At 37.1% G+C, this 24,077-nt stretch overlaps 1 protein-coding gene across 3 annotated transcripts; it reads right to left on the bottom strand.

Moving 5' to 3' along the window:
• Nucleotides 1-904: 904 nt before the first annotated feature.
• On the bottom strand, nt 905-23,129 carry ARHGAP11A (Rho GTPase activating protein 11A). 3 transcript variants are annotated; one of them, XM_003935750.4, is made up of 12 exons: nt 22,247-23,129; nt 19,079-19,149; nt 15,938-16,034; nt 15,110-15,363; nt 14,319-14,482; nt 13,936-14,082; nt 11,114-11,188; nt 9,822-9,989; nt 6,756-6,885; nt 5,839-5,947; nt 3,653-3,791; nt 905-3,320 (listed from the first exon to the last, which is right to left on the bottom strand). In XM_003935750.4, the coding sequence occupies exons 1-12, from the start codon at nt 22,373-22,375 to the stop codon at nt 1,735-1,737; spliced, it is 3,069 nt and encodes a 1,022-aa protein (XP_003935799.3). In that variant the 5' UTR covers nt 22,376-23,129; the 3' UTR covers nt 905-1,734. The 3 variants fall into 3 exon arrangements, with proteins under 3 accessions (XP_003935799.3, XP_074250239.1, XP_010344562.3); XM_074394138.1 differs by having other exon boundaries at nt 23,011-23,091; XM_010346260.3 differs by having other exon boundaries at nt 22,765-22,865.
• Nucleotides 23,130-24,077: the final 948 nt, after the last annotated feature.

Here is a 24,077-nt window from a genome sequence, read left to right as displayed (position 1 = left end):
TGGCTCATGCCTGTAATCCCAACACTTTGGGAGGCCGAGGTGGCTGGATCACAAGGTCAGGAATTCGAGGCCAGCCTGGCCAACATGGTGAAACGTCACCTCTACTAAAAACACAAAAATTAGCTGGGCGTGCTGGCGGGAGCCTATTAATCCCAGGTACTTGGGAGGGTGAGGCAGGAGAATTGCTTGAACCGGGAAGGTGGAAGTTGCAGTGAGTTGAGACCACACCATTGCACTACAGCCTGGGCGACAGAGCAAGACTCAGTTTCAAAAAAAAAAATTGTTTAAAACAGACAACATATATCTGACCATATGACTATTTTGTCTCTACTTACAATTAGGAATACCATAAACATCTACCAACCCTATTTGATATCAACAAGCTTTTATCTACGAATATTTTACATTTTATGTAAGTCAAATACAAGTTCTGAGAAAGGAATGACTGCCAGGTAATAAATACAAAACAGGAAATAGCTTTGAAATAAAATGGATGTATTGTCATCAAGTAGAACCTAACCAACCAAACATCAGATGATTTGAAATTCCTCGTAAATACTTACGCTGTAAGTCTGGTTGCTCCGAGTGGCATGTGATGCTGCTCTAATCTGCTCCAACATCTAAACATGGCATTCTAATAACCAATCTGAGAAACTATCTTTAGTGGTTAATTCTGTCTGCTTATTGATTCCTCTACAACCTAGAGAATATGTTGTATTGTTCATAATATTGTTTCCTCAAAGATGTGTAATTTGTAATAATTTAAAGTATATATTTGGACAGATTTGCTTGATAATTTGGTGCAAGTTCTAAATGGCACTTTGAATTTCATGAAAGCCTCAGTCAAGTCATTTTCCAGAAAGGTATCTTTAATGTCTATGCTAAATAAATAACACACACAGGACAAAATCATCATAGGTTTTTATCCAATTAAAAAAGGTGAAGAGGTACATCTACTATTCCAAATTCCAAAATCAAGCATCTATATATAAGAAATCACCTTGATTAATTTTTTTCAAGATTAATAAATGCCAAATCTATATTGGACAAAACAGACACAAATGTATTTGTGCAAATTATCTTTAAAAACACAGTATGGCTTAAAAGTTATCAATTATTTCCACATCATAACATATGAACATACTTTAGTCATTATTCTGCCTTAGCCATTGTTCTTAGTTCACGTGAACACGTGGTACAACTACAGGCAATATGAACCAAATTATTCTGCCCTAAATAAAAATAGAGAATTAGGATGCTATTGAAGCAAATTAATTTCTAGGGATTTTGGCAAGGACAATAAACAATAGAATTCCAGACATAAGATTTGCAGGGTTTATCTCTACCCTTTACAAGCTAGAAATTTATTTATTTTAGAAATCTTATCTGACTTGGAGGAAGTAAGCACAACTTACTCCATTCTTCCTATCACACAAAAATATGTCATTTTCAAAAATTAACTTATTACAAATCCAGTCAACAATTTCTTTAGAAAGGTAAAGTCTAACCTCTGCTTTGAGAGATCACAATAAAATTAAAGTTTAAAAACTGCCATCAAGAAAAAGAAGTAATTGAACCCGGGAGGAGGAGGTTGCAGTGAGCGGACACTGTGCCATTGCACTCCAGCCTGGGCAACAATCATCCTGAGCTACAACTAACATGTAGATTATCCTGCAAGTCATACCAACAACTGCTCACTTTATTTACATTAATGACAAGTATAACATTTACCAATTACAGGTCTACAGGTTTACTTGTTGGTAGTAATCGAGTTTTCCCAATAGGATGTTTTGGAGAACCTTTGTACCAGACCCTTTCTCTTTCTGATGGTCTCCTAAGGACACTGTTATTTATCCCAGAAGAAATGCCTATATTGTTATTTACAACTGGTTTTAATATATCATGATTAGTCAGATCATCTAAGGGAACCTTAACGTGGCCATCAGATAACATCTTCTGTTTACAAACTGTAGTAGACCCAAGAGAAGCATTCAACGAATCTGGGTGCTTCACCTTTAAGAAAGATTTCGACGGTAACTCTATGTTTGACTTTGAAATTGTATCAATATTTGACTCTTCACATGACAGGGACTTCTGTTCTTTAGGACCTGATCTGATACATGAAACAGAGGAATCTTTTGATGTGCTTTCCATACAACAGGAAAGAGCACCATCACAGCTCACTGATTTGACCAAAGGAGAAGCTGTATCACCAAGACTCGCCAATTTATGCCTTATAGGTTGTCTGCTATACTCCAACAAAGAATTAATTCTTCTGACAGACTGACGAACGGGAGTACGCTGAAACTTAAGAGGTGACTTGACTTTTGTTCTGTTTGGTTCATTTAAAGAAAGCTTGTTAAACCACTGTATGTGATCGGAAACCTTTCTATGTTCAGTCATTTGTAAACTTTCAGAAACCGTTTTCTCACGTGTTTCCAATGACTGCTGTTTAGCAATTCTCACGGGCCTAGATTTTGACAAGTTTGTTGTAACACATGTACTCTGCTGTGACAAAGAGGATCTAGCCTCGTCCTTGCTACGTGCTGCACACTTCGGTAAGTTATCTTCAATCATATTCTCATTCTCCTTTAGTTTATCATTTAGTTTTTCCTTTGGGGACTGCTGTTTCTTTATTTGTTCATCACTGGGAAATTCCTGCTTGCTTAAATAATCTTTTGGCATATTTGAATGAACATCTTTTTCATGTTCCATCTTCATCTGAGTTGAATAACATTTTATAGTTGCTTCTCTATCAAATGTTTGAGTTTGAAGGGGTGAAAAGTCTCTCTCTGAAAAACATTTTTCACCTTTACCAGTGTGGTGTTCATATTTCTCCTTTGATTCTACTACAGTCAAATCATTAGTTTCAAATAGATTTTCCTCTGGGCTATCTTCTACATAAGACCGTTCAGTTAATTTTACTTTCCCCACGTTAGTTACTGATGACTGCCTGTGATTCATCAATGCATGAAGATTACTTCCAGACTCACAAAATGCTTTCTGAACTTTCACCAAAGTCTCTTTGGTCACATTATTTTCATCCTCACCAAGAGAGCTTCCTGTTATGTTGCTATTATGCTTATTGTGTAAATTGGAAGGGGTTATTTCACATGAAGTAGCAAGTGACTTTTCAACCATATCATCATGCTCCAAAGAGTTTTCTACCTCAAGATTTTCCACCATTGAAGAAGCCTCATTTGCATCTACTTCTTGAAAACTTGAATTATTAGGTCCTGTCCAAGACATCCGGTAATTTGTTCCAACTAGTCGCTCTGGAGTTAGTAAGTTTTCCTCAGACTTACTTATCTTTTCTGAACCTAAAATAAAGTAGTTCAGTGCTTAATCCTTTGTATTTGACCTTATTTTGAAATAGTATCCAAGCACATGGCAAATAACTAAGCATTTAATTCTAATAAAGTATTTGTGTTATATAATTTTTAACATAAGAATGTCAAACATTTTCATATTTACATGTACAAGCATTTCCCAATTGTTGATTAAAAATATAATTGCCAATTCGAATATTTTCACTATTCAAATATGAACTTTTAATCTCTAGAACAGTAAATTAATTAATGTATTTTACCACTAAAAAAGCAACCAAAGCAGACTTTTTAGGTAAAACTCTAACAGTAGTATGCAAATGTACCTTTCTTTGGTAACTTTTCATCAACATCTGGACTAAAAAGCAAACCAGTTTTTACAGATTCAATTCTGTTTTTTAAACTCTGTTGATTTGCAAGTCGCCGACCAACACTTTCGTATCTACTGACACCAGAACATCCGTTCTGTACAGAAAAGAAAAACAGAAAAAGTTTTTGTTAAGAAATAAGCCTAGTTAATTCAAAATATAAAGACAATAAATTTTTTTGTAGTTATCAAAATCTTTAACTGATTTTAAAAGGCATATATAATTGAGAAACAATTTTTAACAATGACAAATATTCTTACCTGTTAATGAAAACTGTAATCATTTGATTTGGCTATTAGTTGATATTTTATTATCTATTTTTAAAACAGTCTCACATATTCATTAATTTAAAAAATATTTGTGTGTGTTCTGACTGTCCTAGGGCCTGTTCACAAATAGCTGGGGCAGCAGGTACCTAGATCAAAATCTTACCCTTATGGAATTTTACATTCTATCTAGATGGGGAAATTTAGATTTAAATAAGATAAACAGTAAATTATATTGAATAAATATAAAATACAAGGTGAAAAGTGCTATGGAGAAAAGTAAAACAGGGTAAAAAGCATATGGAATAGTGAAGAGTGGAAGTTTAATTTAAAATAGGGTGATGAGAAGATGATTTGTGAGTAAAACAAGGGCGAGAGCCATGACGATTTAAGGAGGAAGAACATTACAGAAAGAGCAGAATGCCAGTGCCGTCTCTGAGACTGGAACAGAGTAAGCAAGGGGGACTGGAGGAGAGAGCAGAAATGCAGCCTGAGAACACATCAAGTGAGGTACTGCAGGTCCCTGTGAGAACGCTGGCTTTTATTCAGAGTGAAATGAGGAGTCACTGAAGAGTTCTGAGCAGAGAACTACATAACCTAACAGATTTTAAAAGAGCAACTTCAGCTTCAGTACTGCAGCAAGGGTAGGAGAAGGTAGAACTATTAGTAGGAGCTTACTAGAGTCATCCAGCTGAGATGACAGAACTTAGACAAAGTGGGAAAAGCAGTTAACAGTGAGAATCAGTCAGTTTGGAGATACTCTAAAATCAGAAGTTAGACAAGATTTTCTAATGGATTAGACACGGTGTATCAGAGGAAGTGAGGAATCAAGGATGTGACCATGGTTTTTGGCTTAAGTGACTGGAAGAACTACTGCCATAACTGAGAGGGAAAACCACAGGTAACAGTGTTGTTTGGTGCAGGGGATAGCTGCAGCAAAGAAATGCATCTGCGAGGGACAGGTTACATTTTTTTTTTTTTTTTTTGAGACGGAGTTTCGCTCTTGTTACCCAGGCTGGAGTGCAATGGCGCAATCTCGGCTCACTGCAACCTCCGCTTCCTGGGTTCAGGCAATTCTCCTGCCTCAGCCTCCTGAGTAGCTGGGATTACAGGCATGCGCCACCACGCCCAGCTAATTTTTTGTATTTTTAGTAGAGACGGGGTTTCACCATGTTGACCAGGATGGTCTCGATCTCTCGACCTCGTGATCCACCCGCCTCGGCCTCCCAAAGTGCTGGGATTACAGGCTTGAGCCACCGCGCCCGGCCCGGGACAGGTTACATTTGAAATGCATATTGGATTAGACATCCAAGTAGGAGAGTCAAAAAAACAGATGTTAAGAAACAGCCAAGTTGTTCAAAAGAATATGTGGGACCAGAGAACATAAACTTGGAAGTTTTAAGTAAACACAGGTTGGGCTTTCCAAATCTGAAAAGCCAAAATTCTAGATGCTCCAAAATCCAAAGCTTTTACACATTTGATGTGATGCTCAAAGAAAATGCTCACTGGAGCATTTCAGATTTTCAGATTAGACATGTTGAGCTGGTAAGAATAATGTAAATATTCCAAAACCCCCCTAAAAATGGGAAATCTGAAACACTCTGTTCTCAAGCGTCCTGGATAAGGGCTACTCAATCTGTATGTAATGTTTAAAACTGATGATCACTTTGAGTGAGTGGAGGGAAAAAATAAAGTCCAAGGACTAAGCTTTGAGCACTCCAATGCAAAGAAATTTGTTATCAACTCAAGTTTAAGAGTTTTGTATAAAAAGAACAGAATGAGATACTCACTGGAAGAAAGGCAGAGTTATGAGTGTTTTTTAGTATCAAGTTTAGTGTTACGCTAATATAAAGATCAATAAAATGGTAAGAAACTTACTACATCTCTGCTATTTTTCCCTAGATTGAATTTCAAACGAAGAGATCTTCGAACCTTTTCTTTATGGCTGATTTTAGGAGAAAAGCACCCTGCTTTTCCTGATTCCACTCTAGAAGAAGTAGAATTTAAAATGTCAGTTTATAACATAAACACCAGAGAAAAATACCTGAAATACGAAATTTCAGAAAGGGTCCACAGCAAGTCATACTGATAATAATTGGGCAGAGAAGTAATTCTTTAAAACTAATTCAACTTTAAGATACTATATATGAACACATTGTATTTGCACATAAAAATAATCTGCTAATCTTAAAAGTTATTTAGTCAGTTATAAATCAGGATCATTAGAATAGACTAGTTTTTTAACCTAACAATTTTATTTTGAGACAGAGTCTCACTGTCTGACCCAGGCCGGAGTACAATGGCATGATCACAGCTCACTGTACCCTTGACATTCCTGGGCTCAGATGATCCTCTCACCTCAGCCTCCCAGGTAGCTGGGACTACAGGTGTGTGCCACCATACCTGGCTAATTTTGGTACTTTTCAGTAGAGATGAGGTTTGGCCATGTTGTCCAGGCTGGTCTTGAACTCCTGAGCTCAAGCACTCCACCTGCCCTGGCCTCCCGAAGAGCTGGGATTACAGGCATGAGCCACCATGCCCAGCCTCTAACAGGAAATTTTAAAATTACACCATCAACATAAAACAGGATTTTAAGCAAGCAAAGTGGACTCAAATTAGTAATTTTTCTCTGGTGGGTACTGAAAAGGCAATTGATTACTAAGACTATAAAGGGAGAAGGAATTTAAAAAAATTGTGACTCAAATATGGTTCTTGATAGAAAGATGAAACATTTTATTAACTACATGTACACCAAATATTTATCCAATGAAAACAAAATATCCTGGATAAATTACCTGCAAACTTTTTTGCCTGCAATTCTTTTACTTCGCCTTGGCACACCTGTAGTGATCAAATGGTTTCCACCAATGTGTACAGGAGAGAGTGAACTCTGAGATGACCCTTCTGAGCTTGTATCAATGTGAACTATAAAAATAACCACATGTAATATACCACACATACTTATTTTCCTTTTAAAGTATAAAATACTAATAGCAGCAATTAGATTCAAAGCCTTAATTTCTATCCCAAGCAACAACCAAAATCACTTAATTTCTGGTTAGAAACTTCAATTGTAAAATAACCCAACTCAGCTAAGAAAAAGCATTCATTTCTTACTTTTGAGTTGCCAATTAAAGGTCAGATTAAGCAATACTTTTATATTAGAGCTTTTCTTTAAATTCTTTTAATAATACAAAGCAGGGGTAGAAACCATTGCAGACCGGAAAAAGAACAAGATTTGGAGACAGGCTTGAGTTTGCTCTATACTAAATGGCTTTAGGCTCTGAAAATGGACTTCTATGATGAATATTCCTGTAATCTATATAAAATGTTTTGTAAGTACCTAGTAAATAATAGTAATTAATGATAATATCAAAAATAAGCTACTGGCAAACAAGTTGGAATCTGAGTATCTGAGATACACCTGCTGGCCAACTGCTACCCACCTGACTCCAGAATGTAATTTGTCTAATATTTTTGGCAAGTAAACAAAAACTAATTATTCTATAACACACGCCTAATCACTTGGCTGTTGCTTGTTCCATGCAAATAATTATTGGTCACAAGAGAAGCTGAATTTAATTATTTAACACCATTTGCATTATGAAATCAACTACACTAAAAAATTTTGAAAGAAGAAAAAATAGTTATGAACAAAGGCTCCATATACACTTGACTTACATTTGAATCATACCCAGGATACATTCAACCATCAGGAACCCTCTCAATTCATCAGAGTTATTAATAAAGAATTCACAAAGTTTCCCAAACAGAGAATGTTTTTTCAATTATGAAAACAAAAAAAATACAACTACTATAGTAACTTTTGGGTGCATTTGGCTAAAGAAAATTTTGGAAGACAATATAATACATCTAATGTGACATAAGTAGTTTTATTCTAGGGCTGCAGTCTAGTCACTTTAAAAATGTGTCAGGCTGGGCACAGTGACTCATATCTGTAATCCCAGCATTTTGGGAGGCTGAGGTGGACGGATTGCTTGAGCCCAAGAGTTCAAAACAGCCTGGCCAACATGGTGAAATCCCTTCTCTACTAAAAATACAAAAACTGGCTGGACATGGTGGTGCATGCCTGTAATCCCAGCTACTTGGGAGGCTGAGGCACAAGAATCACTTGAACCTGGGAGATGGAGGTTACAGTGAGCCAAGATCATGCCACTGTACTCCAGCCTGGGAGAGAGTGAGATTCAGTCTTAAAAAAAAAAAAAGTGTCAATAGTCACAGGAGAATATATGGGAGGATGCAAATTTATCACATAAACAAGAAAATCTCTAAACTTAGAAATCAACCTATTTTCAATTTTGCAAATGGAATTTGTTGAACTGTGGCTAAGAAAGTAGGGTCAAAGAAAGATGGTGTAAAAATAATAGGATTACTGTTGAACTTTTTAATTTTTTTAAAAAGAAAATTTACTGATTAGGCAAGCTCAAACTAAAAATCGCACAAGAATGTTTAACCTCTGTTTTGGGAACTTGGAGGAGGAGAAGACAGAATCAACATGTTTATTCCTCAGGGAAGATGAAATGCTAATAAGCAAAGGCAGGCAGAACTACAATTCCCATTTGCCATTTGGAAAAAGTCGTCCAAACTGGAAAGGCTTTTCAATATTAAAGAAAAAACTGAACTATGTTACTTAAAAAAGTTTAAGTCTCCAACCCGTGAACACTAAAAAAGCTACAGACATAGGCTTCAGAGTTACTATCACCACATTTTAATGAGCCCTAGAGAACCTGTGAAGAAGTGGTTTCTTCTGAAAACCTCGAGTTGCTATTCCATTCAACTTTTCAATAAAACAAGTAAGTACCCTTTTGGATAACAGAAAAGAGAGGCTTTTGGGAAGAACTCATATAACTCAGATAATGAATTAAAAATGAAACTTTTAACATTGTCTGAAACTAACAAAATAAAAATCTAAAATAATCAGAGATCACTCACATTTTGACTAAATGTAAGATAAATGAGATGGAGGGCCCTGGGCTTATTTAGAGTTTCATTTCAATTTTGGTTGATCATAAGGTTAATATGAGGCAACTTGTATTCTGTATATGCTAAGAGCCAACTCAATCTAAGACCGAGACTAGTCTTCGGATTAGCATGATCATACTCTATGTTAATTCTCTGAAAGCTCTGGTTGGCCACATTAGAACCTGCAATTAATTTGGAAGGAAATGGCTGGGCTGGTAAGGGATCTGGCACAAGGAACGGTGCCAACAAATTTCTAAAGTTTTTACAAAAGGTACTTGAGTCTAAAACTTTAAAAATAGTCCCATTTTCAAACTATAACCTGCAATGGTTAACACTCCCACTTGGGAATCAGAGATGATCAAACATCCAGCAACCTCAATTCAACAAATGACAGCAATAAAGCCAGAGCTATAGATCCAGAAGTAACTACAGCGAGATTCAGGATGTCTACTCACATAAAACCTAAGCATCAATGCTATCACCAGAAGCCCAAACTACTCTGGGTTATCATAACTTTCAATAGATGTGATCATAAAACAAACACACACACACACACACACACACACACACACACACACACTATATATATATATAGTGTGTGTGTGTGTTTTATGATCACATATATATACACATATATACATATGTGTTTTATGATCACACTATATACATATACATATATATATATATATATATATATATATATATATATATATACAGTTTCTATTTTAAAAGGCAGGGAGTTTTACAAAAATTCATAAATTTGATAAAACAAAGTTCTAGTTCCTAAGGGTGGTATTATTAATATGAAATTGCACTTTGCCCAGAATAGGTACTCATTTTAATGTTTACAATCCATTTATATAAATTCTATTTGTTACCTGATACTGGTGTAGAACTGCTACTGAAGAGATTACTTGGCAACAGCTCAAAGTTAAAATTGTGCTTGACAGACTTCCTTTTCTTACTTGAGAAACCATGAGAAGAATCTACTGGCAGTTTACGCTTAGCATTTGGTGTAAGAATCACTGGTGATACAGACAGCTGGGCTGAAAAAAATACCAAAACAAAACCAACTTGTTTCTACTGCAGAGTTGACAAAATACAAAAGCTTTACATAATTTCTTCCTATAAAGCTATTACTTACAGTTAAAGAAAAAATGAGGCTATATTTACATTATCAGTTAAACAGATGTCATTTAACTAAAACACCCTACTACTACTTAAATGAAAATAAGGAAGTCACAGAAGCAAGACTCTTAAGAGACATCAGTTACCTAAATCTAATAGACTAAAAGATGCATATGCTATACATTAAAGATGATTTTATTTATTTATTTTTTTTTTTGAGACGGAGTTTCGCTCTTGTTACCCAGGCTGGAGTGCAATGGCGCAATCTCGGCTCACCGCAACCTCCGCCTCCTGGGTTCAGGCAATTCTCCTGCCTCAGCCTCCTGAGTAGCTGGGATTACAGGCACGTGCCACCATGCCCAGCTAATTTTTTGTATTTATAGTAGAGACGGGGTTTCACCATGTTGACCAGGATGGTCTCGATCTCTCGACCTCGTGATCCACCCGCCTCGGCCTCCCAAAGTGCTGGGATTACAAGCTTGAGCCACCGCGCCCGGCCCACTAGATTATTAATGTAAAAATGAAATTACAATCAAGGAGTTGAAACAGAAACTAATCTAAGTATTATTTTTGCTTTCCATTATAAGTGAATATTAACCAGTTCATTTCTTCACTCTAGAAAACAAAACAAAAGATCATGTTGCCTCTTACTGGCTGAATAATTTCAGCCACAAGGAAATTAGAATAAAAAAATGAAATATATAATAATGAACTACTAGTCCTAAGATAAAAATGAGGTTGAACTATTTTCACATGCTCAAGATAGCATCTAAATTACAAACAACAAAAAAGCATGATTAAGAATAACATACTAAAAAAATTTTTGCCTACAATTTTGAGTTCATTATAGCCTATGTAATTGGCAATGTCACAACATACATAGTATATACAGTACAGTAATAGAGATTAAAAATAATATTTTATTTGCTTAAACCAAATTTGATTATTAACTAAAATAAGGTAGGTAATCATGACTGTAATTATATTTTGTAGAATACTACACAAATTTTCATTTAAATAAATGCATATAATAAAGACCTACCAATTCCTTCTTGTTGAGGTGTAATAGACGGTGTTCTGTTAGATTTAAACTTATTTAGTGCTCCACTAACAAAATCTGAAATGCAAGGCATAAGCAATTACAAGTTAACATTTACTTGTCTTTCACCAACAATTCATATTAATATTTGTGGTCTTCTTTCAACATCTAACTTTATATCAGCTTATACATTTTAAGTTATTTGACAGGAGTTATTTCAAAACAGGAAAAATACTAAAGGATATATTTTTATTCAATTTCCCACTTATACTTCCATATCCCCCCGCCAAAAAAAATACAGAATGAAATGTAATACAAATATATATAATGTACAGTAAGGGTAGGGAAAAAAATCATTATATGTCAAGGCAAAAGATGACAGTCTGAACTGAGGCAAGAACCATGGAAATGGAGGAAGGAATAAAGCTATTTAAAATATCAGTAGAAATAGAGGTAAAAACATTATATCAATAAATAGTATAAGCAAATGAATAAAAGTCTGGAAAACAATAAACAACATAGTTCGACTAAATTTGCTCAAAGACAAGAAATAGTAGACAGGTATACTAGAGCAATCCTAGGAAAAACCTTTAATGCCAAGCTATAAATATCAGTATTATCAATTACAATTTCTGAAGGGTATGTGTGTGAGATACTTGAGTAGAGTTCTACATTTAAAATGTTAAGCCTTGACCAGGCAAAGTGACTCACATCTGTAATCCTAGCACTTTGGGAGGACGAGGCGGGCAGATTACATGAGCTGAGGAGTTCAAGCTCAGCCTGGCTAACATGGTGAAACCCCGTTTCTACTAAAAATATAAATTAGCCAGGCATGGTAGCATGCACCTGTAATCCCTGCTACTTGGGAGACCGAGGCAGGAGAATCGCTTGAACTCAGGAGGTGGAGGTTGCAGTGCACCAAGATAGCATCACTGCACTCCTGTCTGGGTGACAGAGCAAGATTCCATCTTCCATCTCCCCCAACCAAAAAAAAAAAAAAAAAAAAAAAAAAAAAAGCCTTAACAGCAATACATAGAGTAGATTTAAGGAGGCATAAAAACTAAGAAGATTCTTACAGTAAAGATGCAATAAACACTACGGAGATAGAATCTTATACAACGTGAAAGCTGTCTAATTATAGACGGTAGAGGAAGAGGTAGAACCATGGTTAAAGCCTGAGTATCTAGGGAATAGTGGTGCTGTGACAACAAAATGGAATTCGCACAGAACCAGATTAAAGAGGATGGAGATGGTCATTTCAAAATGTTAAGCTTAAAGCACCAATGAAAAGCAGATGTGATAGTATCTAGCAAGCCATTAGTAAAGTGGAACTGACATTTTCAAGGTAACGGTGGTACAGATGTGGTGGTCATCTATTTAGATGTGATAACTCAAACTACAGGAGTGGGAAAGAGGGCAATAAAGATGATCTGCATCTGAGAAATATCTCCATTTGGGATAGGAAGTTTTACGGGTTGCATTGTGCTCTCCAAAAAAACGTATGTGTAAGTCCTAACCCCGAGTACCTAGGAATGTGACCGTACTTGGAATTGGTGTCTTTACAGCTGTACGTAAGATGAGGTCATTTGGGTGGGACTAATCCAATGTGTCCCTCTAAGAGGAAAACTCTGATACAGACCAACATCATGGAATGACATAGGCAGGGATGGGAGTGATGCAGCTGCCAGCCAAGGAATGCTAAGGACTGACAGCCACTACCAGGAGCCAGGAAGAGGAAAGAAAGGATTCTCTCCTGCAGGTTTCAGGCATTCTGCCAACACCTTGATTTCAGACTTCTAGCCTCCATAACTGAGACAAATTTCTATTAGTTTAAGCCACTTAGTTTGTAGTCCTTTGCTACAGTAGCCCTAGGAAGATGATACACAAGTCATTAGTATTATCCTATCTACAAAGGAGGTAAAGAAGAAACAGGGGTATTCAATAACAAGCCAAAACATTAAGAAGGGTATGGGATAGTTAATAATACTCAGTTCTGATACTCACAAGATAAGAAATTTCCTAAAGTAATTAGAAGAATAATGGCCTTTGAATTCTTGATCAAGGAGATTACAAGTTTTATTATCTACTCCACCATCATAAAACTTTTGGTCTTTCTGATTCTTCCTTGATAAAATTTCCTTCATTATTTATTTCATACTCCTAACTAACTAATCCATGTCAACAAGTTCAAACAACAATCTCAGGCCAAGACCACTGACACACATTGCTGACCATTCTCCCTACTTTCAAGTCTCAATTCTTCAAGTCAGATAATTTTCTAAAAATTTAAAATTATATCATGCCTCACGTCATAAATCTTCAATGATTCACCAGCACCCAGGTTAATATTCTAATTCTTTAGCCTGGCATTATGTTTACCATCCTTTATCCTTATGCTGAACCCTTCATTCAAGTCATACCACTCTATCTACATTAGACATAGGATACTTCTTCCCTAAACAAATCTTTCTTCATAGCATCCTTCTCATCTAGAATAGGACAAAAGTATTCTGATCCTCCACCCAATCCCCCTAGATTCTATCCATTCTTCCCAAAGGTTCAGTTTGACTCTCTCTGACGAGTCCCTGATCATTACAATCCAGGGAACTTTTCTCCTTTTAACACATTTTATCTTTGTGCTAAAGATTTAGCACTTAATATTAGACTGTACTATCACTTTAACTTTTTACATGCATACATCCTATCTTTCCAGCTGTGCTCTAAGCATCAAAAAGGCATATACCACAGTTCATGCTTCTTTATGTGAAATGTACTTTAGATTAAATCAAATCACTGTACCTCCATAAAATGGGACTGCCACTTACCACCTACACTTTGCCTTCTTTTTCTCTTATATTCACCAGGAGTTTCACATTCGCCTTCTTCAAAGGCTTCCAGTGATGGAGTGGCACAAAGACCATCAATACCCAAAATAGCTGGTACCTTTTCCAGGATAAAATCTGGTACACGTCCTAAATGAAAATATTCACAAGACAATTATTATCCTTCCTCCACTCTTCCCCCAAAATGTTTAGATAGTAATTTATCAACTTTTTTTTTTTTAATTGCAGGAGGGGTGGGTATGCTGGGGTGGGGGTGAGTTCAGTAATATACCAACTTTATAACAGTTGCCTTCATAGTACCTTTGGAAGAAACAGAGATCTTCCTCATTTAAACAAATTCTTTTAATAATGCAACTAAATCTTACCAATATCTGATGCATAATCAATAAGAGTCTGTATTACTGCAGCCTGTAATCGTAGCTTTTTTTCTGTGTTAGCAGACATCTTTTCATGTCCTTCACTTGTCTGAAGAAGATTTGGTGCAAATATTACTGCAAGATTGCTGCTATCCATCTTATTCTCACTGGATCTTAAGTGAATAAAGGCATTATTAGATGGAGCCAAAGGTAAAAATATAAGAGTTAAAATAACATATGTAGTACATTCTGAAGACCTCTATCAGTCAGACACAAGTCAAAATAGTTATCCTTCATCTGCATGATTGGCGTGAACACAAGAAAGAACTAGACATATATAGCCTCCCTGTATTTAAATATGTATTATAAAAACCCCGACAATCTTAAGAGTTCATACTATGCTTTTCCATACAAATCGAACATCTTTATCTGAGCTTCAAACCTACACATAAAAAGCTGGATGTATCAGAGTCAGCAAGTATGTCTAGAGTAAGCAGGCTCACTGACAGCAGGGAGAGGGAAATTTTGAAAAGCAAAACACAAATATTAAAAAAAACCCAGTAATCAAAGGCTTTCAGTAGACAATGAATCTTATAAACACAAATGAGCCATTAAGGCATTCATAATGATGACTTTAAGAAAATATTAAATCACTGGTATGTTATTTCTTAAATTATACAGAGTATATGCCTTACAGTAAAGATGTAATTTTTAAAGAAAAATTTCCATCCACAAGCATAAAACATTAGTTAGTTGAAAAATTCAACTATTATTTGCCAAGAGTTTTAATTACCACTTACCTAAGAGAAACATTCTTGAGAAAGTTAAAGAAATATCTTAATACATGAACTGTGTGGTCAGCCAGCAGACAGGACAGCAACAGTGTAGCTTTATTCTTTTCCTCTGTGCCTAACTGTTGAGCTTTCAAAAGTGCTTCATGCAAATCAGCTGGGAAAATGGGCTCTGGTAATTCCCTAAAAAACTGCTTAAGAAGTCCTGCAGTATCACAGGGAGGTGCAGAAGATAGGCAACCTTCACCATGATCCAGTTTATTCTGAAATAAATATAATAATCTTGAATATTATGGCAACTTAAGAGTTTACTGTGAATAAAGTATCTTTTGTTAACACTCTAGAGAGTTTTAATACATTTCTCTTAAATCTTATTTTAATATATGTCATTACTTTTTATTTTTAAAGATTTTTAAATTTATTTTTATTTTTGTACAAATGTAATGCAGACTATGTGACCCAGGCTGGCTTCAACTCCCAGGCTCAAACAATCTTCCTGCCTCAGCTTCCCAAGTAGCTGGGACTACAAGCACATGCCACCACACTCAGCTGTACAGCTCCTTCTAGAAGGCTAAAAACAATACAACTTAACAAATTTTTTCATTTTACATAATACTTTATAGAAATAAGCACCATGAATTTAAAATTATTCTATTAAATTTTACAGCACAACAGAAATAATATACCATTTCTTTTGGGAAAAAAATTGTTCTACCATGAAAATATGCAAATTCAATTTCTGTCAACTACTCATATAATAGTTCTAAATATTTCAATTTTAAAAACCAAATGAGAAAATGGTTCAAAAGAAAAATGATAGTTCAACAATAAGCTTACCTTTAGCGCTTTTAGGCGAGTAACAGATCCTGATTTCCGAAAAAGCCCTTCTGTATGAATATGTTCTTCCAAAGATGTGCAAGCATCGACAAGAAAGCTGAAAGAGATTTTTTTCAGGTGGCTAGATAAACATCTTATCAAACCCTATTCCTCTCCTAACATACATGAGCAGGCCAAGCACTACGCACCTTTCAGAAGCTCTAAAGCCACAAATCCCTGTAGTCTTTGAGACAAAATGTTACTTTTAATTGTCTACTTGCTTCCCAAATTCTTCTCAAAGGTTAATCTTTTTACTCATAACAACACCAATGTTCCCACTAAATTTGATCTTTCTCAACTCTACTTCATTTCTCTTCTTCCCTTCAGAGTATAAGACTTGTCTTTTTTGGCTGCCTCTACTTCTTGATATCTCAGTCTCTATTGACCCTTCTCCAATCATTCTCATCCCCCATTACTCCAAAGAAATAGCTCTCTTCAAGCTCACTAATGGCCTCTGCCTTGCCAAATCCACAGTCAAAACATTGTCCTTCTATTGACTGATCTACACACCTGGTCCCTTCCCTGTTCATTTAAAAATACTCTTTCTCACTGTTCTTTTAGTTGTCCTGCTATCTCCCTGACTGCTCCTTCTCAAACTTCTTTTCTCACTCCTCTTATGCCAGACCTGTACATGCTGGACAACTCAGGGCTCCGTCTAACGCCTTCTTTTATCTACTATCTCTCCAAGGGTGATCTTCTCAGCTCCTATGTTGTCCAAAAACAGGGTGAGGTTTTTTCTCCCTCACCCCAACATTATCTCTCATAGAAGCAGAATATATCCGAATCCTTACAAGCCTTTTCATATTAAGGGGAATGTGCTCAATTTCTTTATTTTCAACAATAACCTCAATCAATGGTGGCTTTAGATACATAGAAGAACAGCTGGGATCCACAAATTAGAATGAGTATCAGCTACAAACAACTGATACAGTTGTACTGGTGCACAGTGGCTGAATGTCAGCCCTGTTTACAGAAGGTAACTGACAAAATAGTCTTCTTAAATAAATAAGTAGGTCATGAAATTACAATGAACATTTAGTTATTATTCCTGGGAATATTACTTTGCAATTCCAGATGCTGAACATCTGTTTTGTTTTTTTTCCTAAATATTTTTGTTTTTGTTTTTATTTTGAGACAGAGTCTTACTCTGTCACCCAGGCTGCAGTGGTGCGATCACTGCTCACTGCAACCTTTGCCTCCTGCGTGCAAGTGATCTTCTCACCTTAGCCTCCCAACTAGCTGACACTACAGGCACACATCACTATGCTCCGCTAATTTTTCTATTTTTTGTAGAGACAAGGTCTCACCATGTTGCCCAGGCTGGTTTGAATTCCTGGGCTCAAGCAATCTACCACCTCAGCCTCCCTAAGTGCTGGGATTATAGGCATGAGCTATTGTGCCCAGCCTGTTGAAAATCATTATAGGTTTTCATTATAAGAAAATCAAGCCTTTCATAGGTAATTTAAAGAGCAAAATGGTTAAGTGGTGATCTAAGACAACTATGAATCTACACCTATAGGATGAATGGCAGAAAACTGTCCTAAGGCAGCAATGTGTTCAATAACTGCTTTTGGGTGACACTTCAATTAAAAACCCAGATTATGGGTCTATAGTAGCCAAAATGAACCCTATTTTAGGTGGAGGGGAAAATAATCAAGTGATAAGTTTCATCAAACGCATTTTAAAATTATAGTCTTAAAACATAACTTTCTTACTAATTTCTAATGCAGTTAGAATAGGCCAGCACAGTAGCTCATGCCTGTAATCCTAGCACTTTGGGAGGTCGAAGCAGGTAGATCACCTGAGGTCAAGAGTTTGAGACCAGCCTGGCCAACATAATGAAACCCCATCTCTACTAAAAACACAAAAATTAACTGGGCATGGTGGCGGGCATCTGTAATCCCACCTCCTTGGGGGGCTGAGACAGGAGAATCACTTGAACCAAGAAGGCAGAGGTTGCAGTGAGCCAAGATCACACCATTGCGCTCCAGCCTGGGCAACAAGAGCAAAACTCTGTCTCCAAAAAAAAAAAAAAAGGGAACAAAAAGTTATTTAAGTGATACCATATTTTCAAAAATACTCTAATATCTTAGCTTAAATATTCTTTTATCAATATTTCTTTTCTTTTCAAGAGACAGGGTCTCACACTGTTGACAATGCTGGAGTGCAGTGGCAATGATCATAGCTTACTGCAGCCTCAAACTCCTGGGGTCAAGCGATCCTCTGCCTCTGCTTCATGAGTAGGTGGGACTACAGGTGCACACCACTTTGCCCAGCTGATTTTTCTTTTAGATTTTTGTTGAGATGGAATCTTGCTTTGTTGCCTAGACTGACCTCAAAATCCTAGGCTCAAGCAATCCTCCCACCTTGGCCCTCAAAGTGCTGGGATTACAGGCCTGAGGCACTGTGCCTGGCCTATCTTTTTTAAACAAACAACAAAAAAAGTCAAAATTATTACTTAACTGGTAATTCAGTAATTACTTAATCTGACTTGTGACAAAAGAATTCTTACAGAACTAAAAATTGACTTGACAGAACAAAAATTATTTGTGATTTCTAACATTTACTCATTATTAGACTTTAAAATTCAATCCTGAGAATCAGTATGAATTTTAAATTTAAAATATGTAAAAGTTAAAAAAAAATTCAGATGAGACTTTGGCAGGTAAATTTTTACAAAAAAATAAAATTTAAAAAAAATTTAACATTAGCTAATGAGAGATAAAATCATTTGCTGGTTTTAAACAAGTATGTTTTAATCAATTATTTCTTTTTAAAACCTCTAAAACCAGTTTAAAATGTTTAGTCTCTTCTCCTTCATTTGCCTGGCTAGAAAGCAGTGGTACAATCTCAGCTCACTACAGCTTCAACCTCCTGGGTTCAAGCGATCCTCCTACCTCGGACTTGCAAGTAGCTGGGACTACAAGTGTGTACCATCCAGCTAATTTTTCTATCTTTTGTAGTGACAAGGTCTCATCATGTTGCCCAGGCTGGTCTTGAGCTCCTGGACTCAAGTGATCCACCCATCTCAGCCTCTCAAAATGCTGGGGTTACAGGCATGTGCCACTGTACCCAGCCTTCTTGATTTCAAACTCTGCTTACCTTGGAATGCGTCCGTATTCTGGTACAGCAGAATGGGGCAGTGTATTAAAAGGTACTCCAAATATTTTACCCTAAAATGACAAATTCGGTTACTCTAACACAAATATTAGGCATAATATCAGTTTTCTTAAACTTTAGGCAAATTAAAGACCCCAGGAAATAAAGAAATCAGAAATAAATAACTATCAATCAAGACAAAAGCAATTATTTCAAGTGCATTTGATAACAATTACTACATTAGCATGCTAAGTGCAGGGAATACCTATATGACCAAGATAATGTCATTCCCCTCAAATAATCTTGTAAACTCAGTTTCCAATCTGATCATAAAAAACTAATTTGGTTAGTGCTTAGTAAATTCTTAAAACAGAATTTGGTCTAAAACACTAACATTTTCCCCAAAATACTATACATTCCTTTAATGACCTTATAAACACCGACTATATATTTTCTTTGGTCTTCTTATAGTTACACAAAAGGCTAAGTCAACTGAAAAACAAAACAGTAATTCCTGTCACTCATTAAGTCTTCCTAAAATTACATCAGAAGAGGTTATTTTCATACCTAATACATTTTCCACCTTCAATAGAAGAGAGCTTTTCAAACCATGCCCTGAGGTAAGCAAGGCAGGCGACCACAAATATTTAAGTCAAACTTTACTACCTGGAAACCCATTTTTAAAACCTCCCATTCAAATTTTAATACATTGAAGATCCCAAGAGTAAAACTGTGTGTTGGTTAACTTGAATGATTTTGCACACTCAAGAATAAAGAATCTGCCACTATCTTTGTGCATACATTCGAACTTCTTAAAAATGGGTCACCAATTAAGAAGGCTGCAGTTTTGCAAGGCACTGAAAGGTAAATTCAAACCTGTAAATGTCTGGTTATTCAAAATTAAGTGGACATGCATAATCTCACATGTTAATTTAGTTTACATGCCTCTGCTCTGTGAATGCTGTTATTATTTTTTGATGTCACAAGTTATCAAGCAAGAAGGATTTATGTATTAAGAGCATTTTATTTAACTTTATATTTACAATAAAAATCAGTCAGCATTGTTAATGACACAACACAGTAACAAAATTTTACTAATTCCCTAATATTGTAAGGTGAAAAGACAGTATGGCATAATGAGTACTTAAGAGTAGGTTCCTAAAGGCAAAAACGCCAGGTTTTAAATCTTGCCTCTTGTATCAGCTGAATGATCTGGACCAAATTAACATTCTGTCCCTCAGTAGCCTCACACAGATCCTATGCAGAAGAGGTGTAGGAAGAACTAAATGAATCAAAACATGCAAAAAACACTTCTATCAGTGTCTAACACAGAATAAGCATTTGAAAAATATTTGTTAACATTATGATTATCATTTTAAGCTGAGCTATTTAAAATATATTACATGGGCAACCCCTTTATTGGGTAAATCAGAATTTTCTTGATACTGTGCAACCAAAACAAATGCAAAAATAAATCAGATGCTTAAGCTGATAAGTCTAATTCTGTTATATATAACTAGAATTCGGCATGTTTTTTTTTCCTTGTCTTATTTAAAATAACTGGCTTTAATGCCATGTTTTTAAAACCTCATGTATAGAATATCACCTACAGTATCATTTAAAAAAAGGTTTATAAAGTACTTTTATTTAAAAGCTCAAAAATTACAATTAGTTAACAAACACCAAAGGGCTAAAAAAATTGTTGTCAAACAAATTACCTATCCCATTAGATCTCATAACACAATGATTTTCTATATTTCTTCATTAGAATATTCTTATAAGTTTTTCTAGCTGAATTTATATAGCATGATTACCAATTAGGAGGCAGACCACTGGTTGTCAGTGGCATGTGACAGGCACTGTGCTAGGCCTATATAAAGACCTTCACTTTTTAAAAATCCCTAAACAATCCAAGAAGAAATCCCACTGTTCCTACCTTATAAATAGAAAACTGAAGCTTAGGGAAATCAAACAAGCAGCCCAAGTTTACAGATGTAGTAGGGCTGGAACAGGACTGAAACTCAGGACTATTTGACTCTAAAAGCAGGCATCAGTTTTCCTTGTTAAGGGGTTAAAAAAAAGTTCACATACAAACTCTTCCATATACTTACAAAATCAGGTGCATTTGAGATCTTGGAAAGCCAGTTTTACAATCAGAAGAAATCACTGTAGCTTTTTAAATATACGTACATGTATTGCCATTACTTTGCAACCAACAAAAATAATTTCTCCAAAGTTTATTGGCTAATAAGAGGTACACACATTACTTTTGTTGGTGGTTTTCTTCTCCAAGCATATTTTTTAGAATGCTTAAACTATTAAGAGCAATATATATTAATTTTATTAGCCTGTCTCCAAATACTAGGAAGTACCATATAAATTAGGCACATACATTTAAAATCCTTTACATTCAGCTTATTTTTCACAATGAAATTCTTGATTATGCGACAGAGCTATTAAAATCTCATTCAAAATCCCTTTACCTAAACCACCAAAACACCAACAACTTTTCAATCATTCCACTCTGGCTTCTCAATTTACTCACATTAAAATAAAAAAAAAAAAAAAAAAAGCTATCTCAGAAGTATGACATGACCAAGCACTGAACTTGTCTCTCAAATTAGTGAATATGCAGTTATCATTTCAAGTCTATTAATGTTCTGTCATACTTCATCATCTACGGATTCATCTAGAAAATGCACTGGTCTCCCTTGTCCCTCTACAAACCTTACTCTATAACAAAGATGGAGGAGTAGGTACTACCTGTTCAAAACACAGTAAACTGGCAATATCTGGAGACATGTTTAATTGTCACAACTGAGAGATGCTACCAGCATCTAGTAGGTAGAAGCCAGACATGCCGCTCAGCATCCCACAATTCACAGAACAGCATATCCTCTTCCCCCTAACAAAAATTATCTAATCCAAAATGTCAACAGTGCTGAGGTTGGAAAACCCTGCAACTTTCTCTCAATGATCAAAAATCCTTGGAAAAAAATCAAGAACGCCACTTTTTAAATACCAGCAATTGACCATCTGAACTGAATTACACATCGAATCATTCTCTTTTTGATACAGTGCGAACATTTCATTTCAGCATGACCTGACAGTAAGTGATTATGAAGTGTGTGCCCTTTCTTTTAAACCTAAATCCCCTTTCACAGAACTTACCCCTATTTCCGTGGCTGTTGTTTCTCGTCTCCTGCGATCACACTGCCCACGGACACCCTTGACCTTAATGCCATAGACGGCCCGAAGATGCTGCAACAGGGCCAACCTCACCAGCCTCTGATCCCACATCCCGGACACGTCGACTACTCTCTGAGACAGGATACGGGTCCTGACCCTTGTTCGCCACCAAGTCTTCTAGTTTCCACACGCTCTCAATTTTGAATTCCTCTCGCCTGCCTTCCGGCCGCGTCTGGCACTCCTGCAGCCCCGACCCCTGGCCACTTCCACTGCTTTTCCTTGATCCTCACTTACTTCCACTTACGCAGACCCTCTTCTCTTAGCCCTTTGATCCAGCAACACCTCACTCTTCCTTCACTTACACCGACCTTCTTTCTGGTCACCCAATCCTTTCAGCTACTCACACAGACTTCCCTTTCTGATTCTTTCGGTTCCTCGCCTATAGCCAGATTCTCACCACTTCCGGCTACCTCCAACGATCCCCCTTCCTCCAAACCTACCGTCCCCGTCTGGTTCGCTCTGAAATGTGAAGAGGACCCTTCTCGCTCCTCCAGCCCTAGCAGGCTCAGCTGGGCGCTCGCCCCCGCCCTAGCCTGGCTGCCGGGCCAGCCGGCTGCTCAGGCAACTCTTCCAGTCCCGGTGCCCGCCCGGGCTGGTCGCCGCCGTCACCCCGTCTCACAGGCGGTTCGTTCCCTCCCCCATCAGCCGGCCTCTGGCTCCTGGCCTGTACATCGCGGTGCGCTTACTGAAGCCAAGCCGTTAGCCTCATGCCTCCGCCCCCAGCTCCTCCGCAGACACCCTGAGCCACCGCGGCCGTCACACCCGCAGTTTCAGCCCAGGCTCAAATGGCAGAGCCAAACAGCGCTCCGTATCTGATTGGTCCACTGCTCTTTTCAAAATCAGGACCCAGGAGGGTGGCCAGGAGCTGCCTGTTTAGGTAGGTGCAGGCGAAGGGGTGTAACGGGCAAAACCAGCAAACGTGAAAAACAGGATAAGTTTCATTTGTTCTTTCAAGGCCAGTTTTTGGGGCGGAGGAATACTGTTTAAAGGCTATTTAAATACACCTGACCTGCGCCTCAGACCCTACACAGTATTTGAGGAAATGTAATAGACACCTTATTCCCGTTGTTTTTCCGAGTAAAGCTGTCGCTGAAGGCCCTCTTTCGCGAATCTGTTCTACGGAACGCCATATGAGACAATTTGAGTCAGGATTCCTAAACGCTGATTTTAGTTACCCTATCTCATGGCCTTTGGTGGGAACTTCGGCTGTGGGAATTGGTCTTTGTTTGAGGGGACTGATGGTGATGCTGAAATCTTATTGCATAGGAAATTAAGTACAACAAAGAAGACCCGTCACGAGAGGAGAGTGCGGAAGAAATGCGAAGTCTCCGGGAGGCGGCAGCTGCAGAAGGTTCATTCAGGGGGATTTGGAGTCTGGAGACGCGGAGGGGCCCAGCTTCCGGTCCAGACGTTGCTGGGCTTGGTTATCTTGCTGACCTGCACCACTGCAAACGCCCTGAGATGCTTTTGCGTTCTGAAACATCAGCGATCCCATCAAGATATCCCAAGGCGGGATTTAGGGAGGAAGAGATGGCCTCGATTTAAATACAGACAATATAGTATACATTTACTACCACTGCATCTCACCTCCACGTAAACATGGAAAGGGCAGCAACAGAACTTCATCTGCCATATACACTGCTGTATTCCCATTACCAAATAGTGCCAGGGGCTAAAGGAATATTTGCCCAATGAAAAGAGTTTTAAGTAGGAAACGTTTGTATAGAATCATTTTGTTTCTTTTGGAGTTCAA

This window comes from Saimiri boliviensis, chromosome 2 (genome assembly GCF_048565385.1).
Source record: "Saimiri boliviensis isolate mSaiBol1 chromosome 2, mSaiBol1.pri, whole genome shotgun sequence".
NCBI lineage: Eukaryota > Metazoa > Chordata > Mammalia > Primates > Cebidae > Saimiri > Saimiri boliviensis.
The sequence above is the reverse complement of the archived record's forward strand: the minus strand, read 5'-3'. Positions and strand labels throughout refer to the sequence as shown.